We start from the raw sequence: 19116 nt of genomic DNA on the forward strand, positions 1-19116 counted from the left end.
GAAAGATGGTCGTATGGCAATGAAAGAATTGATGTTGTCAATGCATATAAGTATCTTGGAATTTATTTTTCAACTAGACTCAGTTTCAATTTTGCATGTCAGGATATAGCTAACAAAGCAAAGAAAGCAGTTATTGTAATACTTCATATTTTGTATAAAATAGATTGTAGCTCATTTAGTGTATTTGGTAGGTTGTTTGATTCTCAAGTTCAGCCAATATTGCAGTATGGAGCAGAAATTTGGGGACTGGAAAATAATGTAGCAACAGAAAAAACGCATTTATTTGCAATGAAACGGTTTCTCAATGTAGACAGTCGAACTCCAAATGATCTTGTTTATGGTGAGCTGGGGAGATATCCGATTTATTTGAATTCATATATTAAATGTATCAAATATTGGCTGAAATTGACTAGAATGGATGAAAACAGATTTCCATTTAAAGCATATAATATGTTATATTCTTTAGATAATAATGGCAAAAAGACGTGGGCAACGAGTGTTAGATAGTGTTTGAATTCTTATGGTTTTGCATTTGTGTGGGACAATCAGGGGGTTGAAGATATTGCCGGTTTTTTAAAGTGCTTTAGGCAACGAATTATTGATTGCAGGTGGCAAGACTGGCATGATCATATACAAAGCGGTAACAGATTTGCACAGTTTAAACTTTTCAAGACATCGCATGGCATAGAACCATACATTGAGTTGGTATTGAACAGATTTATAAAATGTGCATTGACAAAATTTAGATTTGGTGTTTCTGATATTGCTACTCATTGTTTTAGATACGGAAATTTAAGGGAATCGGTGTTTACTTGTCGTTTATGCAATCTGGGTATGGAAGACGAGCTACATTTTGTGTTATGTTGCCCTGCCTTGAGTGACCTCAGACAAAAACTAATCCAACCAAAATATTATAAAGATCCATCTAACTTTAGATTTAATTTGCTCATGTCGTCAAGACATGAGTCTACTCTGTGTAACTTGGCCATTTATATATATGAGGCATTGAAGAGATTGAGAATAGTTACCACGTGAATGTTGTTGAACATCTGTGTTAGATATTTTTTGGTTGGTTTGTGTTGAAGATGCATAGTGTGTCATGTAAAATCTTATTTATCTTTCTTTAATGTCACCCCCTTCAGTAAGGGGCTTTGGCCTTTATCTGAATAAAAAAATCGTTATCGTTATCGTTATCGTTATCTCTCTCTCTCTCTCTCTCTCTCTCTCTATATATATATATATATATATATATATATATATATATTCACCTATGAAATTCATTAGATATTCGCTAGAATCATTACGAATTCATGAGCATGGATTGCCTCAGAAAGCATGCAAGTGTTCGATGCGCATGGTAAAAGAAACTGGGTTACAAATACACGTTGAAATATTGTATTCGTTTGGAATTCAGCAGAGAGCAGTGATAAATTTTCTCCTCCGACCAACATAATTGTTCTGTTCACCTTTTCTCAGAATAACCGATGGATTTATATTACTGTCCCTTTTTTTGTTTTATATGCCCCTTTCTTATAATCTGCATTAAGACTGCATTGAAATGGATTATCTTTGTGCATTGCACTTTTGTTTGTTTTGATTTTCTTTATTTCAAACACTCTATACTGATTGACTTTACGTGACAGAACTTTTGTGCAGCATCTTTATTATAGGTGTACAGTATTTTGCGTTGAATCATTCCGCCTGTGCACTCTCATGCAAGTACACTGACGTTATTTGAAAATGTAAAAGAAATAGAGAGAGAGGGAGAGAGAAAGAGAGAGAGACAGACAGACAGACAGAGACAGAGAGTGACAGACAGACAGACAGGCAGACAGAGAGAACAGCAACAACAAAACTACAGATTATGCTTCATGTTTTATTAACACAAACATGCTCGGGTATCGGAGGAGCATGGAGTATTGAGGAGTTTGGGGAAGGGTGGGGGGAAGTTGAGTAACAAAGAATAGTAGAAAAAAGACACGATAATATGTGGCGGGAGGCGTGGGTAATTTGCTGAAGTAAGTCCACAGTGAATTCTAAGGGCATGGATATCAGTTCTCGTGTTTCCATAACAAAGCGAAGGTCGGTCCAATTGGGCCGCATCGTGATGGATGTGAAGGCGACAGGACATCGTTTATATGGCGGCCACGCTCTTCTGGCTTTTGTAGAACCGTTTCCTCAACATTCTGTTGGGTCTGGAGGATTCCACGTAGTTCTGAAAACACACAGTTGTACAATATTACTGTTCAACGGCAACAAATGTGTTCCAGACAAAATTACAAAAGTAATCCACTCTGAAATATATGCAAATATCTATCTATCTATGACAAAGATATATATGCATGCACTCAAGGCCATACAAACGCATTGGGTTATGCTGCGATAAGGTATTTGCCCAATGCCTAAACTGATAGCTTTGAAATAGTCTTGGAATGTACAAATATTCCGTCCTATGTTTTGATGGGATGTATTCGTCACGAGATTTAAATTTGTGCACGGGAAGCGTTTGGAACTTTGCATCTGGTCCTGAAATGTGCTGATGTGCAAGCAGTTTCGTTGATCGTATGCAGTTCTGAAATAACTTTTGCTGCTAGTCTGGCATCTGCTTGGCAGATGTGGTGTAGCGTATATGGATTTGTCCGAGCGCAGTGACGCCTCCTTGTTACTGAACTGAACTCAACTGCGTTCTGGAATATACATGTATACGATCTTATGTTTTGGTGGATTGTACAGTCACGGGATGTTCAGATGTGCAGTCTTACCGTTTAATGTGTAGTGTTCTGCATTGTTCGATTTTCTTTTCGATTTTCTGATCTGGTATCACCATCACTATACTGAAATAAGCGCATCAATGAATTTTCGTTTTCTGTCTGAGTAATATGATCTCATTTCAGTTTATACACAATCATATGCTATCACCCGTTAAATAAGTCGTCTCAGCCTTAACAATTCCTGTCAAATCGTATTGTATAAATCTGTGCATTTATATTCCAAACAAGCAGGTCATTCGTCTGGCTACCTTGCTTATTAGGGAATGCAGCACACAGACACACAGACACAGACACACACAGACACACACAGACACACAGACACACACACACACACACACACACACACTGCATGGTATAATAACAGTGTCAAAGCTGAAATAAACAAAATAAAGAAAAGAAAAACTCACGTTTCGTTCTGCCAGCTGCTGTTCCTGATCCGTGGTGTTGTTGGACCACCAACTGCTCTGTGGAACGTACTGAAGACAACAAAAAGAAAACAAAGTCATGATTTGTTTTCCGCATTTTATTTATTTCAATTACTGACGTATAAAATGCACCATGGCCAGCCAAAGAAAAGCTGCCATTACCACCAACCCCTAATCCACTCCCCACCCCCACTCACTAACATACCCATGATTATTGACAAATGAAACAATATACAAAGTGTGTAAGGAATAACATGATATGACATTAGACGTATACACAGAGAAAGAGCAGAGAGTGAGGACCACTCACATGCTGATAGTAGTACTGCACAGTGTCCCTGTCCGGGACAGCCCTCATGACGTCATTGTACTGCTCCACTAGTGGCGTCACATCGGGCATGGAATCCAGCGTGTCCATGGCAACGGGTAGACGGATATCCGCTTGGATCTCCCCCTCCTCGGGATCCCATACGGTCACGTGACTCTCTTGCAGGAAGCGGAAGTGACGTTTATAGATGTCCAGTTCCTCCTCGACGATCTCCTTGAGCAATGTAGCGATGCTGTTCAGATGTTCCTCCAGGTTCTTCTCCACTTCCCAGTAGTTGTACGCCCACACACCCTGCACAAATAAAGGTACACGTGTGAATTCAAGCATTCCTATAAAAATCACACACTGCCTGATCTTCAAAAGTACCAGGAATGCAAATACATGTATCCATAAACAACGAGTCATCGCGTAGCTGCAAAACCATTTAAAATGTCATTGTATGCTAGATCATGAAAAGCATTAACAACATGCGAAATAATGCCTAAAGTATTCCTCAGAGCATATCAAGAATAATGATATGAACAGTAATCGCTTTGTATTCCTCACAAAAAAGAGTATGCATATATCTTCCAAGTAACAATGTCAAAGCCGCCTTGCAGGCATTATATTTTGCTCTTCCATAAAGACTGCACTCTTTCACAAGGAATAAAAAGTATAATCCTTGCTTGGGAATTAAATGCCTGCATTAAAGAACACAACTCAAATCGGAGATTCTGTTTTAATAAATCCGATCGAAATTTAGCTCATTTAGTTGAAGCATCTTGTTAAAAAACGCATTTGCACATTGTATTGATCCAACATACCAAACACTGGTTTAAAGCTGGAAAACACACTCTTATGTTGTAAAATATAACTCTTTGAACGTCTCAGTTTCTACTACACACATCAATGCCAAGGGCAACTTTAATTTCGAAAATAAAAGTGTTTACCATGTTTTCTTTATAAAAAAAAAAAGAATAAAAGTAAACAAGATATAAGAGAATCTATTTCTTGGCATCGAATGGAAGCATGTTTCCCCGAATTAACTACGATGCCACTGAAAGTGTTTGCTGACGTCAGACGGGAGGACGGACCTGTTGGTAGAGCTCGTTGGACGCCTCTCTAACTCGTGTCATGGCCTCCATGTTCAGCACGTCAGACATGACGTCACTGACGCCGGAAGTCGCTTTGTAGAGGGCGGCAGTGTATTCCTCAGGCATGCGCATTGAGCTCAGTCTCTGGACAGCAGTGTCGATGTATGGGGTGATGTCCAATGAATTTTTCAAGTACTGGACACGTGGGTGGGTGTTGACATTGTTCGCTGTCTCTGCAAAGAACACTTCATCGTTTCACATGTCTAGTGCACTGAGTTCACTTTCACTTAAATCACTTTCCCACTGCCGTCTCTCTCTCTCTCTTTTTTTTTTTTTTTTTTTTTTTACTTCATTTTCTTGGAATGCTATAGAGTAAGTATCACTACTGTTTGTATGAAAAGGATGCCGTTTAACTCACTCAGTACGGCCAGTCCTCTCTTCTCCTCTACACAGACCCCTTGGATGTCCAGTGGGTGTCTGAATGACCCAACCTTTAGCTTCCGTCGTCAGAATTGTGGTATCTTTGTCAACATTCACCTCTTCAGTATAAGAGCCTTCCGCTTGCAATATTTTGATGATGATAATTGGGCTGAAACGCTGTTAATGTCGTCTCTTTCGCCGTTCGTATGGAAAGAGTTAACAGCGACATACTGTGGATAACTCACAGCGTCAACCATAAGCATTTTTCATAAGATAACAAAATTCGTTCTTGTTTCTTTTTTTTTTTTCTTCTTTTTTTTTCTCTCACTTGCCTTCCTCTGATCTTTTTTTCCCTTTTCTTACGATTTTGCTCTCATCACACATAACTGCCTCTTTAGAGAATATGTCAGTGTACTTACAAAAAAGAAAGACAAAACTATATTCCGTTTCATTTGGTGTTGCTTTTGTTTGTTGTTAATGTTTTTGTTTTCTTTGTTTTTTTGTAAATCTACCACATATTGAGAAAAAGGTGTGTGTTTTTTTGTGTGTGTTTTTTTCCCGTAAATCTGTCACATACTGAGAAAAAGAATATAATGTATTGTAATTGAGATGACATGTCAGTAAGATAAAGCTTAAATGTTTTGACCAATACAGCAACCCCGTGCCCCGTCAATGATGCTTCACACACACACACAGACATCTATCTAATGTTGTCATAACGTCTGTCTGTACCTGACACAATGCCGGACAGGTGGGCGGTGTACTGCTGGACAGCCAGCAGATAAGCGTCCAATGACGTCACTGTCTGAGTCAGCCGTTCCAGTCCACGGTCAATCAGCTCCTGTAACCATAGCAACAGCAACGTTAGTCAGAGAACTGTGGGGCATCCACATAATTCTTCATATCAATCCACCACAACAGCGGTTAAGTTAGTCTTTATAATGTGGACATCAGCCTAGTTCTTTTTTACAACCCACCACCACATCGACAGCGTTAGTCTGAAAACTGGACATCCGCATAGTTCTTCATGACGTCACCATTACAGGAATCTGGATTAGCGTCCACATATTTTCATTATGCATAAGTCTTGCATGGTTCTGCATCTACATTAACATGTCGTTTCTCAACATGAACTTCATTGTTGCATCCTTATTGTTTGAAGTCAAAACAGCATAATGCATTTACACAGAATACAGCAGACGCTATGTTACTACGTATCTTTGCTCTCCATTAAACGCAACATTAATACTGACATTATCAAAATATCAGTCACAATTTTACAGATAATATATTGATTTAATAATTAGTAGAAATTACAGCGAATCATACTGTCGGTAAAAGGAAAATAAAACCTCAAACGACCACACACTGGCCCATATCGATTAACAGTTCTAATGCCATGCTTAAGTAACACCGTGGCGATGTAAAACACCTTTGTCAAATCCACGAAATGAATAATCGAATAAGCGTCACGAGGATTATTTCACTCGACGTTAAATGATAATCAATTCAGCATGGGATTTATAAATGTTCAGTAATGCTTAGAGATATTGTTTGGTACACAGCGTCACTAGAGATTTGCCTGTAACTATGGGGTTGTAGTGAAAGAACTGACCTGGAAAGCTTGCAGCAGTGTGTGGACAAACTGCCGGTGGTACCCTGCAGGATAGTGAGTCAGGGCTTCTATAGCTTCCTTCATGTGTTGTCTGAGGTCCTCCGCTTTCTGCTGGTAGCTCTCTGACATCTCTCCAATGTACTCCCTGAACACACAACACACACACACACACACACACACACACACACACACACACACACACACACACACACACACACACACACATTCTTTTTACACATACACTGAATTTAGGTTAAAACAATAGTTATGATCGAATTGTATTGATGATTGGAAGACATCATCATCATCACTAACAACAACGATAACAAAGAAAAAAAAAAAGAACCTGGATGGAATTTCGATTGAAATTGTAACATAAGAAAGTTATGAGGACGTTATTGGGAATACATGATTTCAGTTGTTTGCATTTTTTTTCTTTTTAAGGTATAATGTAATGTCAAGACTTTGAACATGCTGATTCACATGAGCACATGCATTCTCTCTAAATATCATGTTAAAGCATACATATCTATCATGACTAGGTCTAGAAAATAAAATCCATTTTTCGACAACAATATATCTGCATTTTGACACAAATAAAAAAGATATAACGTTCACAAACAAGGTACAAAGAGAAAACCAAGGACACACACAGCACCAGACCCCTCACTGTGGAGTCCCACACGTGCAGCAAGGCACTCACTGCAAGGCCATGAAGCGGGCAGACACAGCAGGGCCCATGTCCCGCAGAACAGGGTGGCGGCGGTAGAAGCGGTTCAGCTGACGTCTGAGGGTCTGCAGCTGGAGAGCCACCTCGCCCATCTCACTGTCCAAGAGCTCCATCCAAGGAGTGAGGGCCTCAGCCAGAGCTCCTCCGCTGCGGGCGTACCTGCCGGCCAGCTCCTCTACCACGGCCTCGCTGACACTCTGCACGCTCTGCTTGCTTCGTGACGCGTACTCGCTGAGCTTCGTCACGGTGTAGTCCTGAGCGACAGACAGTGCTGTGGACGTCAGTGGTTGGCAAGACAGGACAAGACAAGACAAGGCAAGACGACACAAGACAAGACAAGACGAGACAATAAAAGGCAAGGCAAGGCAAGGCAAGACAAGTATTTAAGAAAACCAGTCGGGTAGATAGGAATCGCTGAACCGAGAAATGTTATACGTGCATTTTTGTTTGATGTCAACATTGTGTGGTAAATATTACACATGAGCATAGATTATGTTATTATGTTATTATCATATGTTGTTATTATTGTGTTATCATAACCACTTTTTTTGCCCTCCCAGTGTATTATCGTAAATATGTTGAACCGGTGTCGCTGACAATGCCGCTCTATGCAAATGGGTATGTAGTATTAGTATTTGCTGTTGTGGTTGTGATGACAATGGCAGCGGCAGTACTTACAACGAAACATGGCAGTTGGCGTATTTGCTCTATTTAATAATGCCACTAAATGGATACAAGCTTTGCATACTAACTTATACGTCCATCTGTTTGCATACGAACGAGGCATCAGTGCATCCCAACCCCCCTCCCATTCCCATCCCTCACCCCTCTCTCTCTCCCTTCTCACCACCTCTTACCTGCAGCTCCCGGAAGGAAGCAGGGCGCCAGTACAGACGAGAGTGGAGGAGGGTGGAGGTGTTCAAACGGAAGGCCAACAGAGCGTCCGTGATGACGTCAGTCACGTGATCCCGGTAGACTTCCGCCCTGACAGCCGTGTCGTTGACGTAGGCGGCACTGAAGACCAGGCTGCGTTCTGGGCGGTCTGCAACAGACAGCAACCACTGCAACTTCTGTGGGGGCGGCACACACTGGTGTGGCTGGGGTTAGTTGTTGATATCTGAAGACATGCTGCCTGCTGCAGCTTCTGTGGTTGATCCGTTTGATGCTGTTCAGAACTGACTGTTTCATTCATGGAATGGTTTGGCTTGTTGTTGTTCACCAGATGGATACCTTTTAAAACAACGTGCCCTTCAAGCAAGCTCATTATCTAGCGTGTGATGAAAAACCCTCACTGCATGTTATCAGTGTGGATGAAGGGGGCAATAGCCGAGTGGTTAAAGCGTTGGACTTTCTATCTGAGGGTCCCGGGTTCGAATCTCAGTGACTGCGACTGGTGGGTAAAGGGTGGAGATTTTTCCGATCTCCCAGATCAACATATGTGCAGACCTACAAGTGCCTGAATCCCCTTCGTGTGAAAATGCAAGCAGAAGATCAAATAAGGGACGTTAAATATCCTGTAATCCATGTCAGCGTTCGGTGGGTTATGGAAACAAGAACATACCCAGCATGCACATCCCCGAAAGCGGAGTATGGTTGCCTATATGGCGGGGTAAAAACGATCATACACGTAAAAGCCCACTCGTGTACATTAGAGTGAACGTGGAAGTTGCAGCCCACGAATGCAGAAGAGGATGAAGAAGAAACATCAGTGTGGACATAATTATTGACTTACTCTTCGTTTCGTCATTGCTTTAGTGGTCATGTTCATTTATTTATTTATTTATAATTTGTTCATCAAAGATGATGATATTAGACTGATTTTAGTGGTTACTGTCTTCAGTTTGTGAAGTGTGGTAGTGCTACATAGTATCATTCTAATTATGGGACAGTTTGTAAAAGTGATTACAACTGAAAGTAAAATCTTTTCTGTCTTCAGAAACAAAGGAGAGCTACTCAAATAACTATAGTCCCCTACACATCTTGGACAGATCCACGCTGTATCATATAGTATGATCCTATACACCTTTGCACAGATCCATGCTGTATAACACAGACTAACCCTGTACACACTGACACAGATCACTCCACTGTCTGACTCACCCATGTCATAGTTGGTCCTGACACTGAAGGATCGTTTCGCTGTGTCCACGGTGACGTCAGTCCGCAGGGTGACGTCATCGTCGAAGCGGTTGGTGACGCTGAGGGAGTAAGGTTCCACACTCTTCATCTCCCCCTGTACCATCACCTTCTTTACCGGGCTCACCATCTGTAGCAACACAGCACTGTGTATCACCGAACTGCTTCACCCAGACAGGCGTTCATATCACAGCGATGGCAGAGGACATGATACAGTAATGTCAGCGACACGGGAAAGGACTCCGTGATGTCAGTGACAGAGATGAATGACACTGGTGTGATTTTCAGTGATGCCAGTGACAGAGATTCTATGGTGTCAGTAAAGGTGGAAGTGAACAAGTAATATCTGTGACAGAGCAATTAATTCAATGATGTCAGTGATGGAAAACATTTTAGCATCAGTGACAGAAGACGTTTTAGTAATGTCGTTGAAAGAAGAAGAGTATCAGTGATCCCAATGGCAATGATTCGGTGATGTCAGTGACAGAATGATTGATTCAGTGACGTCAGTAACAGAGGGAATTATCCAGTGATGTCAGGGACAACGAAAACAACTCAGTGACAAAGAAAATGACCGAGTGATGTCAGTGATAAAGGAAATGATACACTGACGGTGGTGCCAGAAGGATAATCAGTGATGTCAATGACAAAGAAAGTGATGTTTATACAGGCATCCTGCATTACATACCTCCATTGTCAACTGCCGACGCAGCTGGTCGATCTCTCCTCTCAAAGCCATGTTCTTGCGCTGACGGCGTGACGTCAGGTACCAGGTGTCAACGGCGGCCGAGTACCGGTCATCGGTGGCTCCAAGGTGAGAGGTCATGGACACGTCGAGGTCAGTGTAAGGGTGGGTCAAGGTCAGGTGGAGGGTGTAGTTGCTGCCGCTGTCCCAGGCCCCTGTGGTGTCGTGCAGCTTGGAGGTGAAGGTCAGCACCTTGCTGGAGTCCTGGGAGTAGGACAGGGCCGTGGTGGCGTCCAGGAGTGTCTTCCCTTGGTTCACGGCCACCTCGCTCTGCACGCGCAGCTCCTGTCACACCACGCGGCATCGTTAGTCATGCGTGTCGTATAGGACTACCCCCGGAAACGGAGGATGGCTGACTACATGGCGGGGTAAAAACGGTCATGCACGTAAAAGCCACTCGTGTACATAGGAGTGAACGTGGGAGTTGCAGCCCAGGAACAAAGAAGAAGAATAGGACTAAAAACACGCATCACATGATTACTTTGAGTTCGCCCTGCCTTTGTCTATCTGTCTGCCTGCTGGTCTGATTGTCTTCGCTTATTTTGTTATTATAGGGTATGATGCTGCTGCTTTGGTTTCAGTACCGCAATGAACACATGTCAAATGAAATGTATTTAATTTCACACACACACACACACACACACACACAGAGAGAGAGAGAGAGAGAGAGAGAGAGAGAGAGAGAGAGAGAGAGAGTTCTAATCAATATGTGTTAAGCCTCTCAGCGGTGAAAACGAAAAGAACAAAAAAGACATAATTTTAGTATACTATATACCCCCTCAGTTTATCCAACACCTTGGAAGGAAACAATGCATTTTGCACACCACCCAGCAAATCCAGTCACATGGGAACACTGACAGGATACACAGCATGTCTGTGGAAAAGATAGTCTTACACACCAGTCTGTGGACCATTTCTGAAACAGCTATATATGGACAATGGCATTCTGACATACAAATCTATGGAACACTATTGAACCACCAGTCTATGGACAATAGTATTCCGACACACAAATCTATGGACCACTGTTGAACCACCAGTCTATGGACAATGGTATTCCGACACACAAATCTATGGACCACTGTTGAACCACCAGTCTATGGACAATGGTATTCCGACACACAAATCTATGGACCACTGTTGAACCACCAGTCTATGGACAATGGTATTCCGACACACAAATCTATGGACCACTGTTGAACCACCAGTCTATGGACAACGGTATTCCGACACACCAATCTATGGACCACTGTTGAACCACCAGTCTATGGACAACGGTATTCCGACACACAAATCTATGGACCACTGTTGAGCCACCAGTCTATGGACAATGGTATTCCGACACACCAATCTATGGACCACTGTTGAACAACCAGTCTATGGACAATGGTATTCCGACACACAAATCTATGGACCACTGTTGAACCACCAGTCTATGGACAATGGTATTCCGACACACCAATCTATGGACCACTGTTGAACCACCAGTCTATGGACAATGGTATTCCGACACGCAAATCTATGGACCACTGTTGAACCACCAGTCTATGGACAATGGTATTCCGACACACAAATCTATGGACCACTGTTGAACCACCAGTCTATGGACAATGGAAGTCTCTGGCCACTGACCTGGTTGATGGAAGGCAGGCTGAGAGTGACGTCAGCCTTGTTCTTGTCGCCAGAGGTCCACCTGGTCTTGAGGGCCACCTGCTTCTCCTGGTTCCGGTCAGCGTCCCACTGAACCGTGGCGTCCATCTGGCGGGACAGCGGGCTCTGGGACACGGACCCGCTCAGCTGGACAGCGCGTGAGAACACTCCGACCTTCACCTTGCCCTCGTAGCTCGTGCTGGAACGACGGCTGAGGTCACTGAGGTCCAGGGCGTAGTACATTCTGCGGTTACTTCCCCTGCCCCAGTACAGCTCCCCCTGGCTGGCCGTGTTGTAGGAAGAGGACTGCAGAGTGTACTTGACGCCCATGGAACGGGATGGGTGGACTGCCTGCATGGTGAAGAACAGAGACACTGAGCATGTGGGGCAGTGGTGCTGTGTGTGTTGTGCATGGATGTATACTGTGAGTCAGTGGTGCTGTATGTGTTGTGCATGGATGTATACTGTGAGTCAGTGGTGCTGTATGTGTTGTGCATGGATGTATACTGTGGGGCAGTGGTGCTGTATGTGTTGTGCATGGATGTATACTGTGGGGCAGTGGTGATGTATGTGTTGTGCATGGATGTATACTGTGGGGCAGTGGTGCTGTATGTGTTGTGCATGGATGTATACTGTGGGTCAGTGGTGCTGTATGTGTTGTGCATGGATGTATACTGTGGGTCAGTGGTGTTGTATGTGTTGTGCATGGATGTATACTGTGGGTCAGTGGTGTTGTATGTGTTGTGCATGGATGCATACTGTACGGCAGCTGTACTCTACACATTGTTCCATTAATAGATGGATATAGACTGTGGATAACTATGATCATTCCGTTGGTTGTGCCCATAATAAATGGATTTATGCTGTGAGGAAACCACAGAACAGAAAACATGGAGTATGCAGGTCAATAGTATTGAATACGTTATGCCCACAGTGCATGGACTTTATACAACAGATGTGGGGTAGATGTTGGAAGGGGGGTGGCGTACTGTATGTTATACGTTGTGTCCACAGTATAAGGATTTGTACTGTGGGTAAACTATAAATCACCCGTCGTGCCTATTATACATGGATTCACATTGTGGGAGTAGTGGTATACCATATGCCAACAATACATGAAGGCATTATGTGGGGAGCTGCACATTACACTTTTTTTCTATACACTTTTTTTCTATTCACAAATGAAAAATATATTGGGACTGCAGCACTGAAAATAATGTTCTTTGCAAATGCTTTGTCATCGTTCATGTTGGATACTCAAGTATCAAGAAATGTACCTTTTCCATTCCTCAAGCGCAATGATTACAACTACTGACCTTCAGGTGAAGGTCATGTTGAAGGGTGCTGGGGTCACTGGAGCCAGTGAAGCTTGAGGTCAGACGCAGGTTACTGTTGGGGTCGTTGCGGTCCCAATCCAGGCTGAGCTCCGCGCCCTCACTGGTGCGTGCTGCAGAGTACTGCATGGCGTAGGGCTGGTTCAGGGTCAGCGTGACCTGGGGAAGGTCAGCATTGACCGTGTCAAGGTCAAGGTCCAGCAGCTTGTCCCCGTTCAGACTGGTGGTCACCTGCGTGCAGAAGAGTACAGCTGGTCCATTACAACATGGGTCTAACAATGGAAACTTAACGATGTTTTGTCAGTTCATCATGTAATGGATCTAACAATGGATACATGATATTGGTTGATGGAGCAGTGTGCAAACAACCAAGGTCAGTTCCAGTGACGGGCAGAGTATGACAGTATCTCAGTCGGTAAATCATCTGATTTAACTTGAAGCGGTTGTCAGTCAGATCAATCTTGGGTGTTTCCTATGACCGAGAAAAATAAAACACAATAATTTAAATAGGGTTCTGGTGCGGGATGTTCTAATCACTTCTTTCAGTATAGTGCATATACACAGGGTACCCACTCTTTCTGTCTCAAGCTGTGCAGTCATGATTTTGTGTGTGTTTGTTTATTTGTTTTTTTGGTAAGCACATGTTTGTGGTTTTGGTTAAAAAAAAAATGTACGTTTTTGTTGTTCTCACGTGTTCATTGAAGTCACAACCATTTAAACTACTTGTATTGCTTAAAAAACATCAATCAAAATAACTGTGGTCAGTGCTTTAATTCTTATGTGTCAAGTTGTATGAGCAGTGAAGTGAAACCAAGACAGTAACCATTCTTCAGGTCAACAAAATGTGAAACAAGGCAATGGAATTCACTGCTCTGTCTCTGACCGTTCCATTGACAGAGAGGCCAAAGAAGGACTGACGTCCTGCTCTTTACTCGCAGCTGTCCTCACCTTCTGCTGGTATTTGTCCTGGGTAGAGTGATGCTCCATCAGCCAGCTGGCTCTACGCACTGCCTCGAACGGGGTGCTGAGGGTGACATCTGTGTGAAGGTGGCGCTCATACCAGCTGTTGTCATGGCGCCACGTGCCGTCCATGACGATTTCTTGATCACCGGACCAGCCCACGATCATGTGACTTGTCTTCTGAGTGCCACGTTCCCCGTTCACCACCTGTAGGTAGAAATGTGCCATTGAGTTTACGATAAAACCAGTGTAGTTTCTGAGAGCAGTGTTGGGAATGGTAGTCTGTAACGAACAGCCTTTATGTACAGAATACATGTAATGTATTGCATTGATGAGAGAGAGAGAGAGAGAGAGAGAGAGAGAGAGAGAGAGAGAGAGAGAGAGAGAGAGAGAGAGAGAGAGAGAGAGAGAGGTATGAATGAAGGATGAAGTGGGAGAATAAATTGAACAGTAGTTATGATATCATGCAAAACCAAGTTTCAGCTGCATTCAGACAATGGCGTTAATCATACACACATTAATTCTGAAGCAATTACATTTAGATCAACTCAACACTTCAATGCATGCCTATCTTTCACAGTGTGTGTTGAATAAACCCCACGTGTGTGTGTGTCTGTGTGTGTGTGTGTGTGTGTGTGTCTGTGTCTGTGTCTGTGTCTCTCACCTCCATTCTCCAGTCCTTGACCAAGTCAAACGGCGTGTCCAAGGTGGCAGCAGCGGTCAGATGAAACATAGAGTTGTAGTGGAGGTTGGCGGAGACACTGACAGCATCCAGGAGAGGCGTGCTGAGGTAGGCGGAGCTCTTGAAGTTGTCCACGCTTCCCTCGTGGCTGCCACGTGCCTCCAGCGTGTGCCAGTCAGCGTGGGGCGTGGTCAGGCGGGCACTGAAGGACTGGGCAGCCTGGTCGTCAGAGCTGAGAGCGGACTGCATGGTGTAGACGTGGCCCTGGCCAAGATCCAGCTTGCTGGACACCTGACACACATCACCTCCCCCTTGTCAAAACAACATGTGGACAGATTCCTGTAGGTAATGCAAGTCAATACGTGATTTAAAATTAACAAGTGTGTAATCCATGTTTGTGAATATGCTTAAGTTGCATTAGTTGTAAATGTGTTGCTGACTATTTTGCTGTCTTACCCACATGTAGGGCGTGTCAACAGACGCTTCGAAATATCTTCAAGAATTTATTCTTTTATGGCATTGACATTTCGGTTTTGTGATTATCGACAGCCACTTTGGTTAGAGATCACATGAATATTTGCTGGATTGATTAAACGAGTGAGGAACTGAATGAGTGAGAGACTGAAGTAGCAAGTATGCAAGCGAGAGAGAGTTGTGTTCAGCTGCACGTGCAAGCCAGTGGACAAGAGTGGAGAATAAGTGACGATCAGCGCGGAGGACGGGGTACTGACCTCTGTCTTGCCCCAGCCCTCAGTCTGGTAAGCACCGCTGGCAGACAGCTGCTCCCAGTTGGTCCACGGGGTCTTCACTGTCATCGTCACTTCCGGGTAAGGGGATGACGTCACACGCAGATCGCCGGTCACTCGCTGGGCATCGGAGTACTCCACACCACTGTAGCACGTGAAGCCATCTGAACAATGAAAAGACTGGTCAGCAAACATCAAACCCGTATTCTGTAGTTGGATAATTATGTGGTAGGCCACTGTGGAAACTGCCTTGTACTGCAGATGACACGTGTCCCTAATGTCTTTGACATTCGAATCCGGAAGAACGTGTATCTGCTTCGGAATTAATGCCTTACTGTATGAAGAATAAAATATAATGTACATATTTCCGGTTATATCAATGTAGGTTCCAGCGAAGGGTGGTTTGCTTCGTGATTGTTTGCATCTATTGATGGTTTTGAATCATAGACTTGTTAATAAATAATCTCTTTCTTTGAGCAGCCTTTAAAATCAATCATACATCTGGGATTTTTTTATATTATTATAACCATCATCAGGGTTATGTCTGCACTTGACATGTGTCTAAGTCCGTTCATAAAAAAAAAGGTGGCAGAATGGTTAAGACGCTCAGCTGCCAATACAGAGAGTCCGTGAGGGTGTGGGTTCGAATCCCGCTCTCGCCCTTTCTCCTAAGTTTGACTGGAGAATCAAACTGAGCGTCTAGTCATTCGGATGAGACGATAAACCGAGGTCCCGTGTGCAGCACGCACTTGGCGCACTGAAAAAGAACCCATGGCAACGAGAGTGTTGTCCTCTGGCGAAATTACGTAAAATGAAATCCACTTTCATAGGTACACAAATATGTAAGCATGCACTCAAGGCCTGACTAAGCGCGTTGGGTTATGCTGCTGGTCAGGCATCTGCTCAACAGATGTGGTGTAGCGTGTATGGATTTGTCCGAACGCAGTGACGCCTCCTTGAGAAAGTGAAACTGAAACTGAAACTCATAAAATCATCAGCGTTTTGTTTGAGCTGTGATTCAGCCCGTGTCGATTATCACCAGTGTCAGCCTTATGCTTGTACTTTGAATGTGTCTGTATATTCTCACCATTGTCAGCGCTATGTCTGTACTCGGCAATCGTCTGTGTCCAGTCCTCAAAGGGCGTTCTGAGCTGGGCAGTCACTTCCAGCCGTCGCCAGGTGGCTCGCATGAAGTTGAGCTTGGCGCTGACTTCCTGTCCATCGGTGTACTCCACACTGGCCTCTGTGTTGAAAGCACCGCTCAGCTCTCCCACGTGCTGCACGCTGCCGCCCACGTCACTGTAACACAGTCGTGATGTCAATATGCTGGATGACATCAGCCTGTGAATGATGTTAGTATGTGAGTGATGTCAGCATGTGAGTGACGTCAGCATTTGAGTGATATTATAATTATAATTATATTATGTTTAGTGTTGTTGCTTTTTTTTATAATTATAAGTGTAAATTGTCGCATTAACAAGATCACCAAGATTTTGTTTCCATGCTCAGGTCAGAGCCAAAAATACATTTACCTGAATCCTTCAAAAGGAGTGTTGATCTTGACGCTGGCCTCCAGTCTGCCAAAGTCGTTCTTGAACCTGGCATCCATGGCGACCTCCTCCCCATTCAGCTGTCCTTTGGCCACCAGAGTGACGTCATTCCAATTCCAGGGTCCTTCACGACGCAGATACACGGACTGTGTCCTCCTGACGTCACCATACGTGTAGGTCTGGATCTCGCTCACCAACAGCACAGGACTGTCGTTCATCTGGAACTCCAGCTCGTCGGAAAACTGGAACGCGTCTCCGTACTTCAGGGTCTGCAACCAGCAATCGGAGGATATCAAGCCTCACACAGAATGTCTTAATCTCACAATCACGCCAACACTGGTAAACGTAGGTATGAGCTTGTAAACCACACACAAACTCGCGTTCAGAAAGAAGAGATATTTGACAAAAAATACGTGACTCAGAGGCACGTGGCACAAAGATACTGGCTTACTCTGGATTAAAAAAAAAAAAAAAAAAAGTTTAATCTAATATAATTTAAGTTGGATTTCTAAACATTTGACCCACTAGCATTTGACACCTAGTCATGGCCTCCAAGTAGATTTCTAACAAAGCAGCATCCACCCACAGCCCAGACCTTCAATCATCTGCATTACCAGCATTTACACACAAGCAAGACGTACCGTTTTCCTGGTGTGAGCGAACAGATCACCCTGGAAGTCAAAAGTGGCAGTCAGGTCAGAGGTGAAGGGTGTCTGAAGTTCAAAGCTGGAGCTGAAGCGGTCATAAGGGTAGGAGACAGTCAGCTGGCTGAAGGCACGCTCTCTCTCCCCGTAGGTCACTGTTCCGGTCCACTGGACACTGCTGTCACTCTTGGACAGGCTGTGAGTCACTTCAGTCAGGCGGAATCCTTCGTGAGGGGTCTTCACGGTCAGCTGCATGTTCTGGTTTCTGCTGAAGTCCATCTGGACGAGGACATGTTTTTCGTGTCACTGATTATTGTGATAACATCTCTTGACATGGTCCATCCGTACTTTATATAATGGGTGCAAATGAATCTAACGATGATAGTGTATGAATGTCTGAACATACTTCTCCACGATCAAATAACGTTTCATACAAACCTGAACGGAGGAAAAAAAATAGCTTCGAAATTAACCATGTGTTGTATCCAATGTGCCTATTGTTCTTTATTTTTCAGTTAATCCAGTTAACTTTCGTAAGACATGAATATTCAGCACTTTATTGATAGCAGTGCGCTTGTTTCAAGTAAAAACGTATTCACTGACCATAGTATTTCCTAAATTTCTTCTTTACTAAACCAAGACTACCTGTGAGATGTGTACATATTACAAGCACAACTGACCTTAAAGTCAGCAGTGTGTTGCTGACCGCTGCTGCGTTCCAGCTTAGTGTTGCATTCAAACTTCTTGGTGTTGGAAACGTGTTGGTAGCTCAGAGTGGTCGTCTCCCAGTTGTTGAAAGGCGTCTTCAGCTCAGCAGAAGTTTCAATGCGCCTCATACGGCGGTTGTAGAACTTCACCTGCAAAACGACAGCGAAACCGATTAAAAGAACGATTGGACTTGATATCCTAATATCTTTATTCCTTTGTAAAATTTAGTTTTGTCTATCACTCTGATATATATTGATACAAAGAGAAAACAATAGAAATAAAAAGTGTATTTGTTGTTTAAACAAGATTTTCCATGATATAAAGCAAATAAACACAAAGAGCAACTTGATTTAGCACCAGTCTTTGTAAAATGTTTTCTTTTACATATGCAATATGTTATCTCTATCAAACTGCTTACCACATATCCAGTGAAAACGATTACTTACTTCTGAATATTTTGATCAATCTGTCATTCAGACTAGTTTATGCATCATACTTGTAGGCTCCTACCTGTGATCGTTAATAAACATACAACTTTCAACAAGTAAGTGTACTGGGAAAGAGTCGCTCAAACGACAAGTTGGCCACAGGCTGAAAGT

The 19116-nt window shown here is 43.4% G+C and overlaps 1 protein-coding gene across 1 annotated transcript in view; it reads right to left on the reverse strand.

Moving 5' to 3' along the window:
• Positions 1–1862: 1862 nt before the first annotated feature.
• The window catches only part of LOC143301819 (uncharacterized), a 57899-nt gene continuing 40645 nt past the window's right edge, over positions 1863–19116 (reverse strand). Inside the window, exons 34-52 of the mRNA XM_076616220.1 lie at positions 18490–18666; positions 17807–18088; positions 17148–17434; positions 16703–16914; positions 15601–15779; positions 14852–15160; positions 14176–14394; positions 13210–13458; positions 11876–12244; positions 10187–10528; positions 9463–9628; positions 8220–8404; positions 7336–7616; positions 6633–6777; positions 5750–5858; positions 4598–4830; positions 3507–3815; positions 3179–3247; positions 1863–2215 (exon numbers count right to left, since the gene is read on the reverse strand). Of these exons, the coding sequence (XP_076472335.1) occupies positions 2135–2215; positions 3179–3247; positions 3507–3815; positions 4598–4830; positions 5750–5858; positions 6633–6777; positions 7336–7616; positions 8220–8404; positions 9463–9628; positions 10187–10528; positions 11876–12244; positions 13210–13458; positions 14176–14394; positions 14852–15160; positions 15601–15779; positions 16703–16914; positions 17148–17434; positions 17807–18088; positions 18490–18666 (4203 nt within the window). The 3' untranslated portion in view covers positions 1863–2134. The remainder of the gene's footprint in view (positions 2216–3178; positions 3248–3506; positions 3816–4597; positions 4831–5749; positions 5859–6632; positions 6778–7335; positions 7617–8219; positions 8405–9462; positions 9629–10186; positions 10529–11875; positions 12245–13209; positions 13459–14175; positions 14395–14851; positions 15161–15600; positions 15780–16702; positions 16915–17147; positions 17435–17806; positions 18089–18489; positions 18667–19116) is intronic.

Source organism: Babylonia areolata, chromosome 28 (genome assembly GCF_041734735.1).
Source record: "Babylonia areolata isolate BAREFJ2019XMU chromosome 28, ASM4173473v1, whole genome shotgun sequence".
NCBI lineage: Eukaryota > Metazoa > Mollusca > Gastropoda > Neogastropoda > Buccinidae > Babylonia > Babylonia areolata.